The 24,100-nt window shown below is 32.0% G+C and overlaps 5 protein-coding genes and 2 non-coding genes across 7 annotated transcripts; 5 read left to right on the top strand and 2 right to left on the bottom strand.

Annotated features, from left to right (window-relative positions):
* Positions 1–239: 239 nt before the first annotated feature.
* LOC112941646 (uncharacterized) lies at positions 240–1,762 on the top strand. The gene is made up of 3 exons (XM_026031355.2): positions 240–362; positions 432–527; positions 602–1,762. Exons 1-3 carry the CDS (start codon positions 328–330, stop codon positions 1,470–1,472), a joined length of 1,002 nt encoding a protein of 333 aa, XP_025887140.2. The 5' UTR covers positions 240–327; the 3' UTR covers positions 1,473–1,762.
* A 3,411-nt stretch (positions 1,763–5,173) lies between these two features.
* TRNAV-AAC (transfer RNA valine (anticodon AAC)) lies at positions 5,174–5,247 on the bottom strand. Its single transcript has one exon. It is a non-coding gene; the product is annotated as a tRNA-Val (tRNA).
* Positions 5,248–5,868: 621 nt separating this feature from the next.
* On the bottom strand, positions 5,869–7,435 carry LOC112941647 (acidic leucine-rich nuclear phosphoprotein 32-related protein-like). The gene is made up of 5 exons (XM_026031356.2): positions 7,305–7,435; positions 7,162–7,190; positions 6,984–7,092; positions 6,846–6,901; positions 5,869–6,755 (listed from the first exon to the last, which is right to left on the bottom strand). The coding sequence occupies exons 1-5, from the start codon at positions 7,389–7,391 to the stop codon at positions 6,041–6,043; spliced, it is 996 nt and encodes a 331-aa protein (XP_025887141.1). The 5' UTR covers positions 7,392–7,435; the 3' UTR covers positions 5,869–6,040.
* Positions 7,436–8,684: 1,249 nt separating this feature from the next.
* On the top strand, positions 8,685–8,758 carry TRNAV-AAC (transfer RNA valine (anticodon AAC)). The gene has a single exon. It is a non-coding gene; the product is annotated as a tRNA-Val (tRNA).
* Positions 8,759–10,948: 2,190 nt separating this feature from the next.
* Positions 10,949–14,890, top strand: LOC101254394 (zinc finger protein ZAT1). Its single transcript, XM_026031743.2, is given in 2 exon segments — positions 10,949–11,393; positions 14,221–14,890. Coding segments are annotated over 2 exon segments (972 nt in total). The 5' UTR covers positions 10,949–10,960; the 3' UTR covers positions 14,760–14,890.
* A 362-nt stretch (positions 14,891–15,252) lies between these two features.
* Positions 15,253–18,875, top strand: LOC101254101 (uncharacterized). The gene is made up of 6 exons (XM_004241198.5): positions 15,253–15,701; positions 15,804–15,862; positions 17,098–18,114; positions 18,188–18,253; positions 18,341–18,539; positions 18,644–18,875. The coding sequence occupies exons 2-6, from the start codon at positions 15,860–15,862 to the stop codon at positions 18,706–18,708; spliced, it is 1,350 nt and encodes a 449-aa protein (XP_004241246.1). The 5' UTR covers positions 15,253–15,701; positions 15,804–15,859; the 3' UTR covers positions 18,709–18,875.
* Positions 18,876–22,149: 3,274 nt separating this feature from the next.
* Positions 22,150–22,861, top strand: LOC101253792 (probable histone H2B.1). Its single transcript, XM_004241197.5, has one exon. The coding sequence runs from the start codon at positions 22,232–22,234 to the stop codon at positions 22,670–22,672; it is 441 nt and encodes a 146-aa protein (XP_004241245.1). The 5' UTR covers positions 22,150–22,231; the 3' UTR covers positions 22,673–22,861.
* The last annotated feature ends 1,239 nt before the right edge of the window (positions 22,862–24,100 follow it).

A 24,100-nucleotide genomic window follows, 5' to 3' on the forward strand; every position in this document is an offset into this window, starting at 1 on the left:
AAATATAAATGCAAATCAAATGAAGAATTGTTAGTTGCGAATTATACAAATGTGGTTAATCATACAAACTCATCCACGTAATTAATAGTTAATGTTAGTCGTGAGTGATAATTATATTAAATTATAGTTATGATGACTAATTAAATAGTACAAATTTGTTTAACCGCATAATATTTCCTATTTTATAAGTGGAACTTTTTAGGCAAAAGTTAGTTTATGACTTTTTTAAAGTCTTTTCACCTCCTAGATTTATTGCATTCTCTTCTCATTAATTCCCATTTCTACATCAACATTCTCTCTTGTCATTCTGTTTCTACTAAACCTTGCATGTTTATAAGAGAAGGAAAATTTCTTATGGAATGGTAAGTTTCTGATTAAAGTTTGCAAATTGAGACTTGTAAGGGCTAATACAAATGAGTATTTTGTGGCAGGGACAAGCTTAGTATATCGAATGAAGGCGCTAATGCTGATCAAGATTTAGTCGTCAATGCTAATGAACAAGATTTAGGCACTAATAATATGAGATCGTAAGTTTCTAATTACAAATTTGCAAATTTTGGACTTGTAGGCCGTGTTAATTCAAATGAGTATTTTGTGGCAGGGACGAGCTTATTTGCTGGAATGATCTTCATCTTCTCTCTCGAGGCGATACTGAACAGGCTCCTAATGATCAAGATAATGGAGAAAATGCTGATCAAGATGGAGATGCTAATGAACAGCTTCCTAATGATCAAGATTTAGGCGCTAACGAGCAAGATGGAGATGCTAATGAACAGGATTTAGGCGTTAATGAGCAAAATTCTGATGAAGATGGAGATGGTAATGAACAGGTTCCTAATGAAGAAGATTCATGGACGCTACTGATCAAGATAAAGAAAGAAATGATCAAGATGAAGGCTCACTTGATCAAGATGGAGAGACAACTGATCAAGATGCTGGAAGAACTGATGAAGAGGCCGCTACTGATCGAGATTGTACTGCTCGAGACACTACTGATGGTGATGGATACAATTGATGAAGATGGAGAGACAACTGATCAAGATGGAGATGCTAATGAACAAGATTCAGGCGCTAGTCCTGAACAAGATGGAGATAGTAATGAACAAGACTTGGGACCGCTGCTGATCGAGGTGAAGAAAAAACTGATCAAGATGAAGGCACAACTGATCAAGACAGAGAGACAAGTGATCAAGATAAAGACAAGTGATGAAGATGGAGACACAACTGATCAAGATGGAGATGCTAATGAACAAACTTTAGGCGGTAATGAGCAAAATCCTGATCAAGATGGATATGGTAATGAACAAGATTCAGAAACGCTAATGATAAAGATGAAGACAGAACTGATCAAGACGAAGGCAGAGCTGATTAAGATGGAGAGACAACTGATGAAGATGAAGGAAGAACTGATCAAGAGGCTAACGGTGGAGGCGGTACTGATCAAGAAGCTACTCATCAAGATGGAGACATAAGTGATCAATCAACTGAATGATGAAATGAAGAGATTGATATTCTGCTTATACAAAATACAATAATTCACAATTGTGTGAAATTCTGTTTTCCATTTCTGTTTTGAGATTGTACTAAGTATGGTGGTATTACTTCAGGTTGGCATAAACCAATTTGAGGGTACCATTCTGTATATGATACTTAGTTTGTTTGTAATTTCTTGATACAAATGTTATGCCGTGTGGTATACCTTAGTTTGGTTTCTTGAATGAGGAAAATTGATCTCCTCATTGGATTCAATGGAACTTACACACAATTTGGTTGCAATTTTGCATACTCTTATTAATAATACTAATGGCGTAACTTATGCATTATCTTACGCAGATTAAAATATGAAATTAGAATTCGTATATCAAGCAATGTGAAGATTCTAGCACATAAAAGTAGGGATAAAATCTGTATACACTCGAACCCCAACAAATTATTATAGTCCCTTCATTCTTAATTATACAATAACAATTATTTCATTATAATTATAAATGTAACATTTCTTTTCATTATCAATCTAAGGGCAACTTTCACATATAACAAACAAAAAATTCATATTTGTATGTTATAGTAAAGTTTGCATAATTGCGCTCCATAGCAAACATAAAATTGTATAATTCGCTATACATATACAATTGTATAATTCGCTGGCCAAAATTGTATAATTCGCTGGACTAAATTGTATAATTCGCTAGCCTATTTCGCCGCAATTGTATAATTCGCTATCCTATTTTACTGCGATTGTATAATGCACAATTGTATAATTCGCTGCCTATTTCGCTGCAATATTTTTATAAAATTTACTTTGCATACAGTTGAATCGAATTAAAATGTATGTATATTGCATAATTATAAGTGTATAGCAAGAAGATATATGTTTTTCTCTCGCTTTATACAAAAACAGAAATACAATATATACACTTCTGTCGTATAAAGCTAGAGAAAAATTGTATTTCACTACAATTGTATAATTCGTTGGCCTTTTTCTCTGCAATATTTGAAGTAAAATGTTTGTAAATTGTATAATTAAGTGTATAACACGAAGATATATATTTTTGCATGTGTATATACAATTTCCTCTCGCTTTATACAAAACAGAAACATAATTATATACTTCTGTGTATAAAGCGAGAGAGGCGAGCGAAATTTCTGGGAGAGAGACGCTGGCAAATTTTAGCTAACATTTACTATGGAGCACAATTAAATCAAACTCTAGCTATTTCATTTATTTTAGGTTATTAATTTGTTATTATATACGATTTTCCCAACTAATCGTAACTTTCATAACAACACTACTCTGACTTCACTACTCATTTTATTTGAGAACCATAAAAAAGTTGCAAAATCAACTGGTACCCACTATCCACTACTTCACAATTCACCATATCAATTACAAAAATTCATGTACTAACACATGCGTAATTTAAAGATGCAGAGGATGTAAGACCAAAAAAAATAATCGACTACTGATATTTCCTTAGTTTGTGGATGAATTTTTGAAAGCCACACTGGAGTGTCATCTAATTTGGATTTCTATGTTTCTTTAGTGTGTGTACTTCTTCTTACTTTAGTTGTTTTTTGATAAATGCATTATTACGGTAAGCTTATATTCTTATTTGGGCTCAAAATTAATCATCTCTACTTTTATTGAAAGTTTGCTAATTATTAATCAAAATTCAAAAGTTATGTTTCTTGCTTAAAAAAAATTAATTTGGAACATCAAAATACCCCCTTCATTTGGTGTTTTCTGGATATATTATTAAAGATTTATTTGTAACTGTTACATCTTTTTACTCATTACATACATGTTACCATAGAATTTAAATAATTTTTATATATTTATGAAAATGAAAATTCACATGGAACACACGTGTAAAACATATACCAAAAACTACACAAATAATTTATTTATTTTTTAACCATTGAAATTCACACAACAATAGCATTATCAAGATACAAAGGGGGCAAAATTGGTATTTTATTCTCTAAACAATCTTTAAGTCTGTGCATATGTGTAATAATGCAAAAATAAAATGTCATCATGACTTATTCTTCTTAAGGAGCAAAACAAAAAAAATAATAGTTTTTATTTTGTTTTTCTTCGTAATAAAATGTAAAATTTGTTCAATGCGAAGCAATTTCAAATTTCCCTCCTTTTTGAATTAACGGTACATTAGAATCAAGAAGTGACCTATATATATATATATCAACACTCTCTTCTCATTCCCTTTCAATATTCGTCTCCAATTCAATTTTGTTGTGGAAGAATGTCTTGCGTGCTTTGCCGTTTCTGCGGATCTCGAGTTGCATTCATGGAGGATTACATAAGTATTGTATGGATTCTCACTCTTTCTCTTCATCTTGTTGAATTATTGATGGATTTCAATATTTTAGATTCAATGCTTAATCATGAAATTGAGTACTCTGTTATAATTCTTTACTAAGCACAGAACGAAATTAAGCATGGAATCAAGTTCATTTTGCGGACATTGCCAGGAGGGATCTTTAAGAGGGTGTAAGTCTCATGATTTCATGCAATTTGATATTACATATATATTACAATTTGATATCATATATATATGTGTGCAGGTTTAATGTTCTTTTACTAGACAAAGTAAATTACAATGGAATTATCAAAGTTCAATCACTATTTGGAACTACTGTAGCCAGTGTTAACTGTGGCCAATGTAGAACGAATCTCGGGTGGAAATTTGTAAGATACTAATTTTTGAAGAACATTTTGTTTTCATGAACAAGAAAATCTTGTTGTTTTTTTTATTTAAAAAAAAAATTACTTTTTCTCCAGGTTGCAGGCACCCAACAGAACATGTTTGTTATGGAAGGAATATTCCTTATGAAATTGTAAGTTTCTAATTACAAATATGCAAATTTGAGAAGCGGTATGATTTGATACAAATGAGTATTTTGTGGCAGGGATAAGCTTAGGTTATGTAATGTGGAAAATGCTGATCAAGATGGAGATGCTAATGAACAGGCTCCTAATGATCAAGGTGGAGATGCTAATGAAGCGGTTCCTAAGATAGAACTGATGGAGATGCTAATGAACAGGCTCCTAATGATCAAGATGGAGATGCTAATGAACAAGATTTAGGGGCTAATGAGGAAAATGGTCATCAAGATGGAGATGCTAATGAAGCGGTTTCTAAGACAGAACTGATGGAGATGAAAATAGAATTGTTCAAAATGGAGATAGAACTGATTAACATGGAGAGACAACTGATCAAGATGGGGACACTACTGTTCAAGATGGAGACAACTGATCAAGGTGGAGACGCTACTGATGATCAAGATGAAGACATAACTGATGATCAAGATGAAGACATAACTGATGATCAAGATGAAGAGACAACTGATGAAGATGGAGAGACAACTGATGAAGATGGAGATGCTCCATTGACCTGATGAATGAAGACATTGATATTCTGCTTGTACAAATTGCTATAATTCATGCTTGTGTGATACTCTGTTTTGAGATTGCACTACATATTCGTATTTTACTTCAGGTTGGAATAAACCCAACTGATACTGAACTCTTTACTTGAATTTTCCTTCATCTATAGTCCTAGTAAAGTCTATTTAGATCCTGACTTCTTCTTAACTAAGTTGCAGTTTTGGCATATATAGGAAAACTTTCAAAAATATAAAAATTAGCAAATGGCTTCGCCCGGACTCGAACCGGAGACCTTCAGTGTGTTAGACTGACGTGATAACCAACTACACCACGAAACCTTTGTTGTAAACTCGTACATTAATATTATTTGTATAACCATATCAAAATATTAAAGGGATAATGGAAAAACTAGAGAGATTATGTACTAGAGAGGAGCCTTTTTCGTAATATTCATATTATTACTTCAGTTTGGAATAACCGATTGACACTGAATATTTTACATGTATGTCCTTCCCGTAAACATACCACAAAATTTAAAATTTTAATTTCACAAATTAATTAATAATTAATCAATATATAATTTTGTGAGTTAATATTTTTTTTAAAAAAATAATTAAAATGATGAAGCCATTTCAAAATTTATTATATAAATTTATCCCTAGTAAACGATAGAAAAATTTCGGAACCATTTGAAACAGAGCTGAAGAAGCCATTTCAAAACAGAGCTCTTCTCAAGTAGAATTCAAGAATCAAGAATTAATATAATTTCAGTTTTAATTTTCACCCATTTTTCGTTTTCTTGGATTCTCAGTGATCACCAACAGATGAAGGAAAATTCAAACATGTAAAGAGTTCATTATCAGTTGGTTTATTCCAACCTTTTAGGCAGCCATAATCTTCAATCAGCAATTTTGTATCAACAGATTAAAATAAAACTAAGCACCATATGAACGGTTAATATCAAACATGTAAAATGTGCAGTGTCAATTGGTTTGGTCCAACCTGAAGTAATGCTCATATGTAAATGTAATCTTAAAACAGAACATTGCACAATTATGAATTATAGCATTTTGTATAAGCAGAAAATCAGCAATATATCATCAATATTATCTATTCCATCAGCCACTTGATCTATTTCTTCCTTTGTTTCATTGGCGGCCCTCCATCTTGATGATTAGGACCCTGTTCATTACCGCCTCCATCTTGATCAACATTTTGCTCATTAGCACCTAAATGGTGTTCATTAATACCCTGTTGAATGTCCCTTCCATCTGGATCATGATTCTGTTCATCACCGTCTCCATCTTGATCATCATTTTGCTCATTATCATCTAAATCTTGTTCATTAGGAACCTCTTGATCACCACCTCCATCTTGATCATCATTTTGCTCATTATCATCTAAATCTTGTTCAGTAGGAACCTCTTGATCACCGCCTCCATCTTGATCAACACTTTGCTCATTAGCACCTAAATCTTGTTCAGTAGGAACCTCTTGATCACCGCCTCCATCTTGATCAACACTTTGCTCATTAGCACCTAAATCTTGCCCAATAGGAACCTGTTGAGCACCGCCTCTATCTTGATAATCTTGTTCATTAGGAACCTGTGGATCGTCGCCTCCATCTTGATCAGCAGTTTGCTCATTAGTGCCTAAATCTTGTTCATTAGGAACCTGTTGATCACCGCCTCTATCTTGATCAACATTTTGCTCATTAGTGCTTAAATCTTGTTCATGAGGAACCTGTTGATCACCGTCTCCATCTTGATATTCTTGTTCAATAGGAACCTGTTGATTACCGCCTACATCTTGATCAACATTTTGCTCTTCAAAATTAAGCATGTCACTGCGACAATATACTCATTTGTATCAACCCTTACAAGTCATACCCCTTATGTGTACACTCTCAATTTGCATATTGTAATTAGAAACTTACAATCTCAAATGGAATGTTCCTTCCATAACATACAAGCTCTGTTGGATGACTTGAATCTGGAGAAACAAAAACTTGAGTATTCAGAAAAAATTCTTCATGTTCATGAAAACAAAATGCTCTTTAATATTAGTATCTTACATATTTCCACCCGAGCATCCTTCCACATTGGACACAGTAAGTATTGGCTACGGTATTTGCATCTTGTCGGTGATGATAATTCAGGTCGATTGATACTTCAACATTAAACCTGCATATATAAAGGTTTGTAACATATAAAGGTTTGTAATATCAAATTGCATGAAATCATGAGACTTACACCCTATCAAAGACCCCTACTTCCCACATCTGCAAAATGTACATAATAAGTTGATTATGTGCTTTGTCAAGAAATATAACAGAGTGCTGATTAATTTAAGCATTGAATCTAAAATATTGAAATCACAAAGAATAATTCCATACAGTAAAATAGAGATCCTCAATGAATGCAACTCGAGTTCTGCACCCACCGCAATAGATGGAATCACAATCATCTGGGATTTCCTCCATTCTTCCACTACAAAATTGAGTTGAAGAAAAATATTGATATTGAATAGAAAGGGAATGACAAGAGAATGCTGATATATATATATATATATATATATATATAGAAGGGCCACTTCTTGATTAACCGTTAATTCAGAAAGGAGTATTACCAAAAAAAAGAGGGAAATTTGAACCCAAATTAAACAATTTATTTTATTTTTCCCATTAAGAAAATTCTTCAATTTACCCTCCAATTAATACATATTTAAATTTTACTGTTGCATTTCGTTTTCTTCTTCTTTTCCTTTACTTGCGAGAAATGCAGTTGTGTTTCAGTTTTGCGGAAGTGTATTTCAATCTCAAAAATTAGAGGTGACAAAATTAATCGATGAAAAATGACCCGCCCATTTATTAACTCAGCCCATAAAAATTGAGTTAATATGTAGCTCTATTTATTAGTGAATTCTGGCTGGCATATCTCATTGCAGAATAACCATATCGTTTTACATTGTGATAAAGGAATAAACAGAGAACATGTTGGAACGTATGCACCCACCAATCAGTAAAGGACCAGGTTCCTTGACTCAGTAAGAACAGTAACTAAAAATTGCATTCATCTGTTTCGATGGGATCAGGTCCTCAGCACTGTTATAATAACATATAGTAAAATAAGTTCTGAAAGTAAAGGTTGAACAAATAACTTTACGTGGAAACCTCCTTGCTCAATGAAGGAAAATCACGACATGTTCTCAACAGGACTTTTCAAACCGCTTTCACTAATCTTCAAGAAGCAAAAGTAAAAAACAATTACAACACGAGATTAGTCTGCTAATCTCCACTAAGCAATGTCACCTATTACTTAGACGAGCCAGAGCAGATACAACCTACAAGTCCAAAATTTGAAAATTTGTAATTAGATACTCATTTGAATTAACACGGCCTACAAGTCCAAAATTTGCAAATTTGTAATTAGAAACGTACAATCTCATATTATTAGTGCCTAAATCTTGTTCATTAGCATTGACGACTAAATCTTGATCAGCATTAATAAACTATAGCTATAAAATGTAATTAAATTATTTTTGAGTGACTATATATGCAAAAGTTCTCCTATAAAATATACTTATGGGCTTACATTGTAAAAAAAATGAAATCCCAAATCATAATTTTTAGAGAATTTAAAACTTGAAATTATAATCTCAACTTACCATATCCAAACTTTGATTTGAAATGATGAAACAGTAAATTCACACAAGATTGAGGGGGAGATGAACAGGCAAAATTAAGTGATATAACAAAAGTAATTTCTAAAACATAGGTTTCGTGGTGTAGTTGGTTATCACGTCAGTCTAACACACTGAAGGTCTCCGGTTCGAGTCCGGGCGAAGCCATTCTTTTGATTTTTTATTTTCCTTAATGATTATGTAATACACAATCACAAAACAGAGTATCACACAATTATGGGTTCTTTCCTTGAGCAGGTCCTTGTGTTAATGAGATCAGCTTAAAATAACACTTGTCCATTTCCACAAATGTGATTGCTTCGTCCACAATATATAATGCACTGGCACATTAGTTAGATATACTAGTAGAGAGCATTTACTACTAAAACAAAATCTAAAGGAAATAAGTAATCCATTAGTAACTTTTAACCAGTCGATTATTTTCAAATGCTTGTATCAAGAAATGAAAAACTGAGCACCATATACCTGAGCTCAAACATGTAAAAAGTTCAGTGTCAATTGGTTTGTTTATTCCAACCTGAAGTAAAATACGAATATGTAGTGCAATCTCAAAACAGAATATATCACACAATTATGAATTATAGCACATTTCATTTACGACAGTGGAAGTAATCAGAAGACATGTTTCACCTATTACAGAAAAAAAAAGAACAAAATGTAAGAGAAATATAAAAGCTGGAAAAATAAGTGGAAAGAAGAGACTAACTTCTCACCAGGTAGAAAAGATGAATAAAACAAAAAATTACAACAGAAAAATCAGTTATTAATTCTTGAATACTACTAATTGAGAAGAGCTCTGTTTTATTATAACAGAAAAATCACTTCTTAATTCTTGAGAATAGCTCACCAGCTCTGTTCTGAAAATTTCTTGTGTGAATTTCAGTTAGTTAATTAAGAAGTCAGGATCTCTTCAGAGGCTGACATCTTCAGAAATAGAGTTGAAGTAATAATAGGTAGTGCAATCTCAAAACAAAAATGGAAAACAGAATATTTGGATTATAACATTTTGTATATCAGCATTCACAAACTTTTAAAAAACAGACTTTAATTATTTATTTATTTTTCAAAGAAAATTCTCATTAGCTTTCGAAGAAATGAGTCAATTTAGAAAATATTTTATCCAATCAAATATGAGAAAATTAAAAAATATTTTTATTTCTAACACACTCTAAGATTTATTTTAGAATTTAAAGTTTATGATTTATTATTTATATTTAATTAAAATTTGTTAGTTTTATATGTTTCTAGTCCAAGTTTACTTTTAGTTATATTGAAAAAACACTTGATTCTTGGATGTTAGTTGACAAGAGCTCTCTTTCGACTCAAATTCTATATTTTTGAGTTAGAAAAAATTATTTAATATATATAAATAATTCGTTGAGGATTAAGTAAACAACGGAGTGAGTGAGAGAAGTTTCCATGTAAGTTTAGGGATATTAATATCAAGTCGGGGGGCGGGGGCCAATTAGACACTTCTGGAAATATTCTAATACCGTTCTATTTTATATATATATTTTTTCTCTTTTGCACATGGAATTGATATAATTTTATTTTTTATTCTTATTTAATGTTTATTTAAAGTAACTTTGTAATAAATGATGAATACATTTTCAAAATTAATTAACTACTCTATAAATGATATAATAGACAAAATATGATAATTTATATACATTAATTTTATAAAATAACAAATATTATGATCCAATAATTTATAAAAAGAAATGACACATAAAATGAAATCGATAAAGTACTTTAGAGACTCTGTGTAAAGGGAAGTTATTAGTCTATACTACTCCCTTGTTTTCTACTTAATTTAGTTAAGATGTGTTTCTGAGATTGTGATTCTTGTCCGGGGTACTTGTGTCTTTTCTCCCTTTTTTTAGTTTATGTCTTTAAAGAAATTAAATAAGTTTGAAATTGTATTCTTATTTAATGTTTTTTGAAAGTCAAGTTTTCAATAATAAATCTGAATTAAATTATGGACATGAATAAATTAAAGACTAATTAGTTTTTCCAATGTTGTTTGAATTCATACTTTTTAGGTTAATAACTTTCGAGAATAAAATAGAAAGAATAGTATTAAAAAACATCTATTTTCAATAAGTACAACGTGTAAATAAAAACGAAGAGAGTAGTATATATTGTTTTTATTATCCTTGAAGTTTCTTTATTGACATTTGAAGTCGTGAGAGCCTAGGCAGACAATATTACTAGTAGGCTGAGTCGTTACATAATATCTGTGAAGGTCATTATTGACATTTGACGAGTCAGATCAGTACAAGTATTACAAGGGATCTCCTACTATATATATATAAAACCAGAGAACGACTGGCAGACTATTATATTGTCATGATGACGATAAAGAGGAGAAGAGAAGAAGAAATAGTAACAGTGGAGACATTCGCCATGGCTAATTGTGTTAGTATTTTAGAGAAGAATAGTTCACTATCACGTCGATTTTTCGAGTGCAAAACTTGTAAGAAGCAGTTCGAATCGTTTCAAGCTTTAGGCGGACACAGAGCAAGTCATAAGAAACCGAAACTACTGGTATTACCTTCAGATTCGATTAAATCTAATGCGAAGAAACATGAATGCTCTTATTGTGGTGAGGAATTTGTACTTGGACAAGCTTTGGGTGGGCATATGAGAAAGCATCGTGATAAAACAAAGGAGAAAAATACTTACAAATCTCCTGAAAAGAAATTTTGCTTAGATTTGAATTTGACACCCTATGAGAATGATCAGTTGACGTTGGGGCCTGTACAGTAGTTCATTCTTTATTGTAGAAAAGTAGATATTAATTAATTGTTTCTTTATTCCTTTTCTTGGTCTGTATATGAAAACAGATACAAATTTTGTTTTGTTCCATTATATATATTACTTCCTTCCTCAATAAGCTGCCTGCGCTTTTGCAAAATAACTTTATATGCTTATAATGGATTTAATTCAAAAGTAGATACGTGCATATAATACCTTGATGTAAAGCACAAAATTCAGATTAATCGAGTTCTAAAATGGATAATGAAAACATCTTTGACCGCAGAATTCAGATTAATCAGATCGTCAATTTAATGGTTCACTCTTTATGCCATATTCGTGTCGACTTTTTCAAAAATAATTGTCCAGGCTGAACAACGTAACATAGGATTAAAGAGTCCTTTTTCCGGCAGATGACAAGTCTATTTAGGTTTTTGCTTATTAAGTATTTAAGGAAAATACTGAGCAATTATTAATGCCCTTCTTTTAACTTATGGTATTCAATAGTAATAATAATTAATACTCTCTCTATTTCACAAAGAATGTTCCTATTTTCATTTTAGTCTGACTCAAAAAGAATGATTTTATTTCTTTTTTAATAAAATTTTAATTTTTCACATAGCATAAACCATAAAATTTAAAAGATATTTTATATATTTAATATAAAAGTATTATATATTTACTATATTAAGTATAAAATTATTTAACATCCAAAAGATTATAGTAGTATATAGTGTGTGAAAAATGAATCTTCGAACACATCTTAAGAACACGGTTTATAAGGTGGCTAGTTTGTATTCACATGCACGTAAGCAGTTGAGTCATTATTTCTTAAGTATGAAGGAAACTCTATGTATAATAGTGTATTTAAATGGATAAGCGTGTCACGTATTGATTCATATATAGTTTTAGAGTAGAAAATGACTTATTAGAGTTTGTCAGACAACTAATTTGGTTTGAAATTTGTAATTCATTCCATATTACAAGTTGGAAAAGATATTCCCAACCCTACGTACCTTGAAAAATACTTCGTATTGATGTGTTTATATAAAATATTATTAGGAAATATTATTGTTATTTTTATTTTAGGTTAAAATTAATTATTCATAAATATCTTTTTAATTTATTCAAATACTTGAAAAAATGTATTAAAATAATTTTAGTTTCAAAACGCTTAAAATGATCCAATTAAAAGGCGCTCTAGAATTTTTTTTCAAATTTATAACTTGTTTTAGTTTTAAATCAAGTGCTTAAAAGCACTTTGAAAATTTATTCAAATAATATGATAATGTTTTAGAACTGTTTTTACTTAAAACTCTTAAAATAAGTCCATGCATAAATACTAGCACTAGCATATTCAGCATTATTATTAATAATTTATCATTGCCTCATTTCATGATCGTATTTTGTGATTTGTTAAGTTGACGTGATGTTTTACGAGAGACATAATTTAGTGCTTTATCGAAAAATTAAAAGACAGAGAAGATATATGTTATATTATACTTCTTCCGTCTATAATTAATTATCATAATTTTTATTTTTAAAGTAAAAAAATAATTAATATTTTCAGATATATTTTTATCGTGTTAATATACAAAAAGTTACAATTTTAATATTTTTATAATTTTTTTAAATATTTAATTTTTTTATTTAAAATATTAAATTAATATAATTTAATTTAAATTTTAAAAATTATTTAAATTAACTTTCAAGAAATATTACAAATAAAGGTGGCAGAGGGAGTACTTTGGATACTATATAGTATACTAAAGAGAGTAGAGACCAACTTCAATACAAATTTCATTGATGGTCCCAACTCCCTAGTAACTTGGCTGCCAAGTTACTGCATCCTTCACCTCCCAGTAAACTCCAATAAGGTCTTCTCCTTTAATTTTTCAAAAAAAAAAAACTATAATTTAAAAAATTATATCCTAAATTGCGTGAGACTTGTCGTGAAATTCAAAAAAATAATGATGTTTAAATTTTATAATCCTAAATAAAAGTTATATCAAAAGTATTAAAATATTTTTTTAAAAAATATATTATAAGAAAAGCTAAAATTAAAATATTATTAAAATATAAAAAGTTATTCTTTTTTAACTAACTAAAAAAAGCAGGCCATTTTTTTAAAACAAAAAATTTCCCTAGTTAAATCTTTTGTAGTAACCATCGGAGGGAGAGAGACACTAAAAGACAATTATTCAACTATTATATGAACTAACTTCCATTAGTCTCTAAATTTTGATACAGTCATGTAGTAACTTTTTATGTTTTTAAGTTTATAGATTCATATTTCTATTTTATTTTACTTTTTTTTTTTGTGATTTAAGATAAGAATTTTTTGCACACAGATTATTACTTTCTTCGTCTAGTATTGTTTGTCAAAGTTTCTATTTTTCGAGTGAAAGTATAAAAATTTTGACTAATATTTTAACATATTTTTCATCATATTAATATACAAAAAAAGATTGCAATTTATAATACTTTCATATAGTTTTAAAATATATTTTTTTAATTATCAAATTAATATAATCTAATTTAATTTTAAAAATTAATTAAATTTACCTTGGAAAAATGCAACATAACAAATAAGTATGTTACATGTATTTGATCATGTCAAACCAAGAATAATTCTGGAAACTTCGTGGAAGGTCACTTTATGGACTCTTCCTTGTGCTTTAAACTTACATGAAAATTACCTAAAAAACACATTCATATTCGATGATTTCAGAAAACGCGTCGACATTACTGTTACCGAAAATCTCCATACACTACTAGTAGCTTTTGCGTCATTCATCATTATTAATAGAACGCGCAAATTGTAACTATAAAATATGTGAAGCAGTTGTAAGCCCAACCAAGTAGATCAGTATTCAAACTCAGTATACGATTATCGAAAGCATCTTATTTGTATCAACTCTTCATAATGATAAAAATTAGAGAAGACAAGGGTGAAGTGGAAGCACAAGCAATGGCTAACTGCTTAATGCTTTTATCATCCATAGATCGAGATCGTCGTAATTCATTTGAATGTAAAACCTGCAAAAGACGCTTCTCATCTTTCCAAGCGCTTGGTGGCCATCGAACGAGTCATAAATCAACGATTGATATCGGAAAATTTCTTCACGGTAAAATATCCAAAAAACGCAAGGTACATGAATGTTTAATTTGTGGAATGGAGTTTTCTATGGGTCAGGCTTTAGGTGGACATATGAGGCGTCACCGTGCCCCAGTAAATGAAATTGAACATTCGGCCAAAAGGATACCAGTTTTGAAGAAATCGAATAGCAACGAGAGAATATTTTGCGTGGATCTTAATTTAACTCCTGATGAGAATGATGACTTTCACTTTTGGCCTATGCCACCTGTACCTCCATTCTTATCCTCTTAGGACTTGGCTAGAACTATAAATATCATTCATTTTAATTCTTGTGGGTAGATTCACAAATTTTGTTATCTATTTACCTTAATTGATCGGATTTCTTTATTGATGAGTATATTTATTCACAATAAATTTTATTACATGCATGTTCGATACGTTAAAGATTATTTTGTGGTAATATATAGAGATCTTAAATTTAATAGACATATTTATATTCATAAGAGAATATAATTATTATGAAAAGTCATATGCATTAAGAACATTACGAAAAATCATGAGAGAATATTATTATTATAAAAAATTATCTCTTAAATTTTATAAATATAACGACTAATATCTCGAAGGGAACATGAATACGGACCCACGCCATCTTTTTCTTTACTTCATATGTTTTTTTAAAACATGACGTATTCATTATTACTATTATGCACGCAAATATAATAACATTTGCTACATGATATTTTATACACAGAACAATGTATTTCACTTTTATTATCATCAAACAGTATATCTATTTAATTAAAATAAAAAATGCTGCTACATTTTTATTTATTTTTTTTATAATAAAGCACAATCTCTTCAGTTTTCCAAAAATTATGGTAGTTGTACGAGATAGTGGTAGGCTCCATTCCATGGGATCATCACTAATTGACCCGGAAAGCCCAAAATATCAGGAGATCAAAAGCTATGAACGGTTAAGATTAATCAGATCGAACACACGTGTACGGTTAAAGAAGCGGTAACTGTATAATCTGATAGTGCAGGTCCATTCACAATTCTATGGTCTCAGTCGAGAGCCGATCGTCTGCTCCTCACTCACCATAACAACTACTCTGCCCGTCCCCCCCAAAAAAGAGAGTGAAATATCTACTTCAAAACCAGAAAATCGCCGCCGATGATGCCGCCGGGAAGTTTACTTGGCCGTTCCTAGTTTCTTTTCCATGTAAAAAGGTATGATCGTCTCTCTTCTAATTCGTAATTACGCTTTAGGGCTTGTTAATTTTTGAGATGTTGATGACTTTTCCATTCTATTTTTGCTGAATTTGAACTTAGGTGATTGTTTTATGAGCATTTGTGGCTGTCAGGTTCGTTGAAGTAAGAGCTGTAAGATGGTGAGTGTTTCTAGTGTTCATTAGGAGCTCCATACTGGATACTCTGTTTGATTTTGTTGTGCTGAGTTTATGGGAATTTCTAGTGATATTTAATTAGATAGAAAGAAATAGCTGTTAGTTTCCCATTGCTAGTTGTATTGAATTGGACCTTTCTTTTGTCTTTAAGCTTCCATTTGGCAGCTCGACGGATATTTAGATGTGAAACTTATAATTTTGCTCTGTGACTTTCGTGGTACTTTACTCAAAGTAAATTATACACTCCGTGACAAAAATGAATGGTGGTTTTGTGGTGCAACGGTTAACCATCCTGATTTTCAGTATAAATTCATATCAAATTCTTATTTCTTACAAAAAGATTGTCCTTTACTCTTGGTTCTAAATTTTCACATTTCATACCACACGATTAAAGGACATTTTGGTACATTCTACGTATCTTTAGTTTAATATCACGAGATTCAAAAGTTTTATTTACTTTCTTAAACTTCATGTCAAGTTACCTAGTCAAACAAATTGAAACGGAGTAAGTAAAGCTCACATATTTACAAAGAAGATAGTACTCTTAAGGAAATTGTAAGATTGTCATCCTTTTTGAGATAGGAGTATTAATTCTCTATGATATTTCAGATGTCCAGTCAGTGGATCGATCCAATTTCTTTCTCAGTGAGTGGGATTAACATACTCAATCCAAATTCTGTCTCAATGAGTGCAATTAGCTTAACCAATCCAAATTCTGCCTCAATGATTTGGATTAGTTACCCTTAAGAAATTTCGTTTTTTGGTTTTGCATTATTCTTGTACTCAGTGGTGAAATGCGTAGTTTTGCCATTTTCTGCACAGCTCTAGTCCATTTCTTATAGCTCAAATGTCAGTAGGGATCAGTATCAGACCCTGCCTCGATTCAGAAAGAAAAAAAGAATGAGAAAAATGTGATCTTGGTGAAATGTTCCATCTGATGTGTCCATACTTGGTATGTGCATCAAATATCAGATACCTATTCCTTGTGTGGGTATTGCTAAGAGATTCTTGGCAGACCATCATGCTTTTCCCCACTGCACCCCCCTTCTGCACTCGTTTTGTTTCATTTTTCACCTGCTTCATTGTAATTCGCGAACCCTGCCCACCATTCTTGTTTCATTGTAATTCCCAAACCCTGCCCATTGTTCCTGTTTCTGGTCAGAGATTTATACTGTGATGAATCGACTTTGTCTAGTTCATTCATATCAGATCTTTTCCAGTCTTTCCATGACAAGGACTTTTGGATACCAAAATGTGGTGGACATCTATCTGATGGAGAAGCAGTTTTTGATAGCTCATCAAGAATCGACGTGAAACGTGCTCACCAATTGTTCTCCAGTTCTGCTGAGACAGAGTTATTTCCTAACAAGAAACAAGCTGTCCACACTTTACTAGGCAAATCAACTTCGGAAATTGAAGTGACAAATTCTACATGTTGGGAGGCTGCTTCTGATCTTCCGTCAGGGGCAAACCAATTCATTGATAGATTGTTTCGAGTTGATACCACCAGACAAGTCGACTTGACCGAGAGAAGCACAGGGACCTCCACCATAAGGAAAAAAGTGATTGAAGACCAAATTGGAGATGATCCATTAGTTGGTTTGTCAATGTCTTACACTATTGAAGAACAACAGATATGCTTAAGCGACAGTAGAATCAGAAATCTTAATGTTAATCAGGTGGAGGATTCAGAAATTGCTTTTCATTCACCGATTGAAAACAACATTAATATGTCTATCAGTCAGGTACATAATAGGGCAAGTGAAACATCCTTTCTATCCATGGGTCAGGCATATGGGAAGGAAGATGAAAGTCAAACCTACAATCCTGGAGATATAAGTAGATCCATCAGATCCAATGTTGAGAAAAGTCACAGCACTACACCAATTGCTGATTCATATACCAGAGGGGATTCCGACACAATATTTGGATTCGAATTGGTGTCTGATATTGATGCTCTGGCAAGGCCAATTAGCGGTTACGATTATTTACATTATCAATCGTCAGTTGACGCATCAGAATCACATTGTGACAAGCAGCTGGATGGATCAAATGGTAGTGCAGTTGATTTCTCCTCTCAGACATCAAAACCTAGGACTGATTCCTTGCCAAAAACCAAATCGGAGTCTAAACCTGCACATAAAGGTGCTCCTAATAGCTTTCCTTCGAATGTTAGAAGTTTGTTAGCAACAGGAATTCTTGACGGTGTTCCTGTAAAATACGTCTTGTCCCGGCAGGTACATTTTACTCTATTTAATTTCATAAATTTTGCTGCCGGCACCTTATCTGCTATCTTCCTGTGTGTTATAGGAGCTTCGTGGTATTATAAAAGGTTCTGGATACCTATGTGGTTGTCAACCATGTAACTATTCAAAGGCAAGTTATTCACTTTGCTTTTTCATTCCTTTTATAATTATATATTTTTCCTGTGTGGTAACTTTGCAATTGTATACACATTTGAAGGTGCTTAATGCCTATGAGTTTGAGCGTCATGCTGGTTGCAAGACAAAGCACCCTAACAATCACATATACTTTGAGAATGGGAAAACCATCTACCAGATAACCCAGGAGCTAAGGAGCACGCCACAAAGTTTGTTGTTCGAAGCAATTCAAACCGTGACTGGTTCCCCCATCAATCAAAAATCTTTCCAGATCTGGAAAGGTAATTATATCCCCAATTGTTCCTAATTGGATCTCTCTCTCCCCCCTCTCTTTAATCTACTATTTGATACATATGATTCGTATTGAACTAATTCTGATGATCAGAATCATTTCAAGCTGCAACTCGAGAGCTCCAGCGAATATATGGGAAGGAAGAATTGAACCTGTAAGTTCAATGTTGATGGATCAATGATAGTATTAAGAATATCCTCTGCCCGTGTAAAATAGAAACAAACAACTTATTTTAGTCAGCCAATTTGATGTAAAATATGTGGATATGCTTCGGCAGTTGTAATTGGACTGTGCAAACGTTTATGAACAAATATGTTCCATATCATATAGCATCGATGTGCCATTTTCTCCTTTGTTGATTGCATCAACAGAATTTGAAGTTCTCTTCAGCCCCATTTTGAGCTAAAGATCTGTCGGAAACAATCTCTCTAGGTTTGTGTATAAGGGTGAGTGTTTCCTTGTATGATTTCCTGTTTCCATTATATAGTTTTCATTCTTAAAGACGAGAGACAGCTTTGGACACACATTCAGTCTTGATTGTTAGTTGAGAGAATCCACACTTTAGGATTGTATTGATAATCTTAATTGTACATCATTGGTGCATTGCTTATTAATACGACAAGAAAACAAATAGAGGCATCCTCATCCTCCACTACAATATGTATGAGAAAATCTGTGAATTTAAAGTGTGAGACAATGTGTTGTCCTAATTAACAACACCACATGCCAATTAAAATAAGACATGGCTTTTCACTCTTCATGGAAAACCAGTAAGTATTACTATTTGTCTTAAAGTGATGAATTGACTACTCGAGTAGACATTATGATCTAACATTTTTTTAACTAAAAATAAATTAAAAGGGAATATTCATGGAAGCCAAATTACGACTAGAAGAGGGATTTGTCTTAATTAATTGGTCATTGGGGAACAAATGTATATTTGTTTTGAATATGAAAAAGAAAAAGTTGAAAAGGTGGAAGCATATGCTTAGAAGATCCTCTCTCCACCAAGTAGCAAATCACTTTTTTAAAAAAAGTTCAAAATAAAAAATTAGGTCTCTGAACTAATTTCCTTTCTCTTTTCTTTAAAATCCTCCCCTCCTCCCACTCTTACTCCTTCATTTTTTCCTCCTTTCCCAGTTCCTACAACAATGGAAAATAAAAAAGATGATGACGACGATGGTGATGGTGATGGTGATGATTGTTCTTCGTGATGACGCATGATCAAGTATCTTTTATTGGGCAACTACTAAACCCTTTGGCAATGCATATAATTATGCAGTTATAAGATATATAGGTACCAGTTATATATCAAGATTCTGAAACATACTTGTTTTTCTCTGCTTTACAATTTTGGTGTTTCCAAATTTAGCTGCAATTAATGGGAATGTAATGTAATTCAACAGTACTATTCATGACTGAGAAGTTTTCAATTGTTTCCTTGTATATCATGTTTCGATCTTGAAGGATACTTTAAACAATATATATATCTACCTTATTTGATGTATATATACTATGGTGGTATCGCTAGAGCCAACATGTATTGTTGAAGACAATGTTTGCTTTCATCACAGAAATTAAATTGCAGGAGCCCCATTTTCACATATAATTTATGGAATATAATGCGTCCAAAACAATCTAGTGTTTTTTCATATCTCATCGGAATCTCTAACCATGGACCTCTGCTATTGCAAATATTATATTCCCACTAAGTAAAATTAATTTCAATATCAATTAGTTAGTTAGTTATTCCATCATGTGATCACAAATAACAAATTAAGCCCAAAGGAAGGAGCATCTTTCACATAATAATTACCTTTTAATATTGTTTATCCCAAATGATTCCAATGCAACTTATGGGGCATTTTGGACCTGAGAAGAGCTTGTTAGCAAGCGTTAAAGTATAATATATGTATATACACATTATATAATTGATAGAATGTATGGCTTCACTTATTAGTAATGGACCAGGTCCCTTACTTTACTTCAGAAAATTATCAGAAAGTTAAATGCAGTAAAATCAACACAATGATTTTACGTGAAAAACTCCTTGCTTAAGGGAGTAAAACCACGACCTGTCCCACAGGATTTTCAATCGTTTTCACTAATCTTTAAAAGCAAAAGCGAAACACGATTACACCAAACGTAAGAAAGAGTTATCAATCTTACCGTTAAGCAATAGACCTCTATTGCTCAACAAGCCAAAGTAGAAAAACAATCTACCCACTAAGGTATCCCACCTGGACAACCTAGACTTTTAACACAACATACCAATTCCTTTATAGATTTAGGAGTTGTTTACAATTTAAGAACAAGAGAATAAATTCCTAAACAACTAGACGAAAAGCTCCAGATGTTGCTGTTGTCCTAGGAATGATTCTGCCTTTGCTTTGTGTAGCCTTTGCAAGAGTTCTTGAAAAGTTTTTATCAAGTTGCAAAAACTAAACTCAAATGTTTAGGAAAGTGCCTTTTATATGGGCAAGTCACTTTCCTAAACTTCTTTGCCATTGGTTGGAAAGGTCACACTTTTCTGACGCCATCGGGAAGTGTGCACCTACTTTCTGTACGTCTCCAGCTGGCAGTTGACTGGCTCATCATCATGAGGGTCTGGTACCTCTACTAGGTCCCTGGGTTTGTTTCATCTGCAATACTTCAAACAAGACACCTGCAATACTCAGGTAGAAAACCCGGTACCTTTATGAGGTCCCTAAATTTGTCAAATCATCAAAACTACAAATAACAATAATAATTTTATAGATATACCAAATATCCAAATATACACACTTTCAAGTTCCAAAAAAAATTGATCTTTAGATAGTAGTGTAAATTTTCTCATGGCAACAGTATCATTTGCTACTTCTCTATTCAAAATTCGTTATCCTGAGAAATTCCATTTTGGACTCCTTCCATTTTCCCTTTTGTATAAATTTATCTGCCAAAGTTATCTTATTTTTGTAGAATTAATCAAATAATCGTTCCTTCATTCACCTCTTTAAATTGAAAATAGCACACAAATACATACTCATTCCATTTTTTTTTTAAAAAAAATAACCTGATTTGATTTGACACAAAGTATAATAAAATAATTTTTTTATTTATTTTTGTGGTCCTAAATTAAAATTATGTGAAATGTATAAAATTATCTTTTAATCTTGTGACCTTAAACATGTCACCTGAAAATTAAAATTAAAATATTATAAAAAAAAAGAAGAAAAATCATTTTTTTTAAAAAAGATTTTTTTTTTAAAGAGATCGAAATAGTATATATAATTCAGATAGTATAAGACTATATATATAATCTATATTGTTAAACGAATAGTAGGAGTAATATACATTCCTTTTAATTTTTCCAATAATCCGCCAAAATTTCAAGAATTTTAGAGAACCGCCAAAGTCTAAGGCGTGACAACTGTAAATTTCCCAAATTCTCCTTCCCCTAAAATAAAAAGGCGCAAAAGTTAAAAGTGATCATCACCGCATATTTATCCTCACATGAGAACATAAATATCCAACGCTCCATATCATGCCAGGTCATCAATCCGCGCACCTCCCCTTTTAACCAATAAGATTTCACCTCTGCCCCTATATATACATTGCACAACATTACCCAAATTAAACCATCAATTTACTCTTGAACAGCCGCTTTTAGTTTCTCCTTTTATATTTTCTCTTTCAATTCCAATGGCACCAAAGGCAGAGAAGAAGCCAGCTGAAAAGAAGCCGGCGGAGGAGAAGAAGTCCACCGTCGCCGAGAAGGCTCCGGCGGAGAAGAAGCCAAAGGCCGGGAAGAAGCTACCAAAGGATGCCGCTTCCAGCGAGAAGAAGAAGAAGAAGGCCAAGAAGAGTGTTGAGACCTACAAGATCTACATCTTTAAGGTGCTAAAACAGGTGCATCCTGATATTGGGATTTCTAGCAAGGCTATGGGGATCATGAACAGCTTCATCAATGACATTTTTGAGAAGCTGGCTCAGGAATCTTCTAGATTGGCCCGTTACAACAAGAAGCCAACTATTACTTCTCGGGAGATCCAGACTGCTGTGAGACTTGTGCTTCCTGGTGAATTGGCTAAGCATGCTGTTTCTGAGGGCACCAAGGCTGTTACAAAGTTTACTAGCTCTTGAAGTTCTGATGAGTTAGAATAGTTTTATGGGTCAATCCTGTTATTTGAATTTCTATGGTTGTTTAGAATTAGGGTTTATTAGATACAATTTTACTATTTTCTTTCGTTTTGTTGTTGATCTTTTGGATCATCTCGATCCATTTTGTGTAGTTCAGATTTGAAATACAATCCTTTAATGATTCTGTCTCAATTTTCTGTATTGCTTATTTTTATGCTCTTATATCAAATCTTGTGCATTAATTCACCCAATAAATTCTGGAGTTGAATTGAACTGGCAGCTTTTATGTTCCAATGGCATTTGTCAAAGATTGATGCATATAGTCAAAGTCGAAAAACTCTTAAATCTCGTCTAATTTCTAATAATAGAAATTTCCCCTTTTTTCTCCAAGAAGATGATATAGTCCTTTTCATTAATATTTTATTTACCCTTTTTTATTCCTCTTCCATTTTCAACAAGAATCAGTTGATAGTAACTCCTCTTTTTCGTTCATATTCATTTTCAACAGAGTAACTCCTTTTTCCACGTTTTATTAAACCTCTTCATAACTCACAACTTGCTTCAATTTTGTTCTTTCAAGAGGAAGTTTTCAGTTGCGGGGAATTCCATATGCGTCTGATCGTTTCTGCCAAAACTACCTTGCTCTTTGCAAAGATTTCAGTCAACTACTCGGTTATCTTTTCTTTTTTCGCCCATTTCTAAGTAATCGTCATTCTTGAGTCAAATTCATTAAGCTTGCAAGCTGAATACTCTTCATCTTTTGTTGAAAAATGACGGCTTCCATTGTTAGTTAAGTTTCGAATCTTGAATGCATTAACGTACCGCCAACGTTCTTTTCATTCTCGTCATTCATTTTGAATCACAATCCTTTAATAGTTGTCTGAATTTACTTCATTGCAATTTTTTTTGCTTTTGGGTTTCTTTGGTGAGGCGAAAAAATGTTTTTCGTAACTGGAAATAATCTCAAATTCAAAGTAAATGATGTTACTCTGAAAATTGAGAAAAATATTTTTCAAGTAATTTTTTTTTACCCAATCATATGCCTTACCCGACTTCCCCATTCAAAAGAAAAATTTTAAAATTTGAATTTCCTTTTTTTTTTAAAATTTAATATATTAGAATTGAAATCTGATTTTAAGTCCTTTGAGAACTACGGCTTATTAGTCCCGGCTAACTAATATAAACCCTTGAGGCTTGATCATGGCAGGGTCATGTTTGTGCCTATTGGCCAAACTTTTTATTTAAAGATAACTAAACATAATCTCATTAATGTATAATCTAACTATTTAAATACACATTATGTTGTAATACATGATTCTTACCAAATTGTAGTATGTCCATATACATGTATCTCGAAATATATGAACTCAAAATTAGATTAATCTGTTCTAGATACACTATATTCAAGTAGATTTGCATGTATTTAGAATA

This window comes from Solanum lycopersicum, chromosome 6 (assembly GCF_036512215.1).
Source record: "Solanum lycopersicum chromosome 6, SLM_r2.1".
In the NCBI taxonomy this organism is placed as follows: domain Eukaryota; kingdom Viridiplantae; phylum Streptophyta; class Magnoliopsida; order Solanales; family Solanaceae; genus Solanum; species Solanum lycopersicum.

Excerpts from the sequence above, each read along its gene's own strand:
- LOC101254101 (XM_004241198.5), top strand. Across the intron at positions 18,115-18,187 it reads AATACGTCTTGTCCCGGCAG|GAGCTTCGTGGTATTATAAA; the intron begins GTACATTTTACT and ends TGTGTGTTATAG. Across the intron at positions 18,254-18,340 it reads AACCATGTAACTATTCAAAG|GTGCTTAATGCCTATGAGTT; the intron begins GCAAGTTATTCA and ends ACACATTTGAAG.
- LOC101253792 (XM_004241197.5), top strand. The coding sequence starts at position 22,232 with ATGGCACCAAAGGCAGAGAAGAAGCCAGCTGAAAAGAAGCCGGCGGAG.
- LOC112941646 (XM_026031355.2), top strand. The coding sequence starts at position 328 with ATGTTTATAAGAGAAGGAAAATTTCTTATGGAATG. Across the intron at positions 363-431 it reads GGAAAATTTCTTATGGAATG|GGACAAGCTTAGTATATCGA; the intron begins GTAAGTTTCTGA and ends ATTTTGTGGCAG. Across the intron at positions 528-601 it reads GGCACTAATAATATGAGATC|GGACGAGCTTATTTGCTGGA; the intron begins GTAAGTTTCTAA and ends ATTTTGTGGCAG.
- LOC112941647 (XM_026031356.2), bottom strand. The coding sequence starts at position 7,391 with ATGGAGGAAATCCCAGATGATTGTGATTCCATCTATTGCGGTGGGTGC. Across the intron at positions 7,093-7,161 it reads GTAGGGGTCTTTGATAGGGT|GTTTAATGTTGAAGTATCAA; the intron begins GTAAGTCTCATG and ends TTATATATGCAG. Across the intron at positions 6,756-6,845 it reads GGAACATTCCATTTGAGATT|TGACATGCTTAATTTTGAAG; the intron begins GTAAGTTTCTAA and ends ATATTGTCGCAG.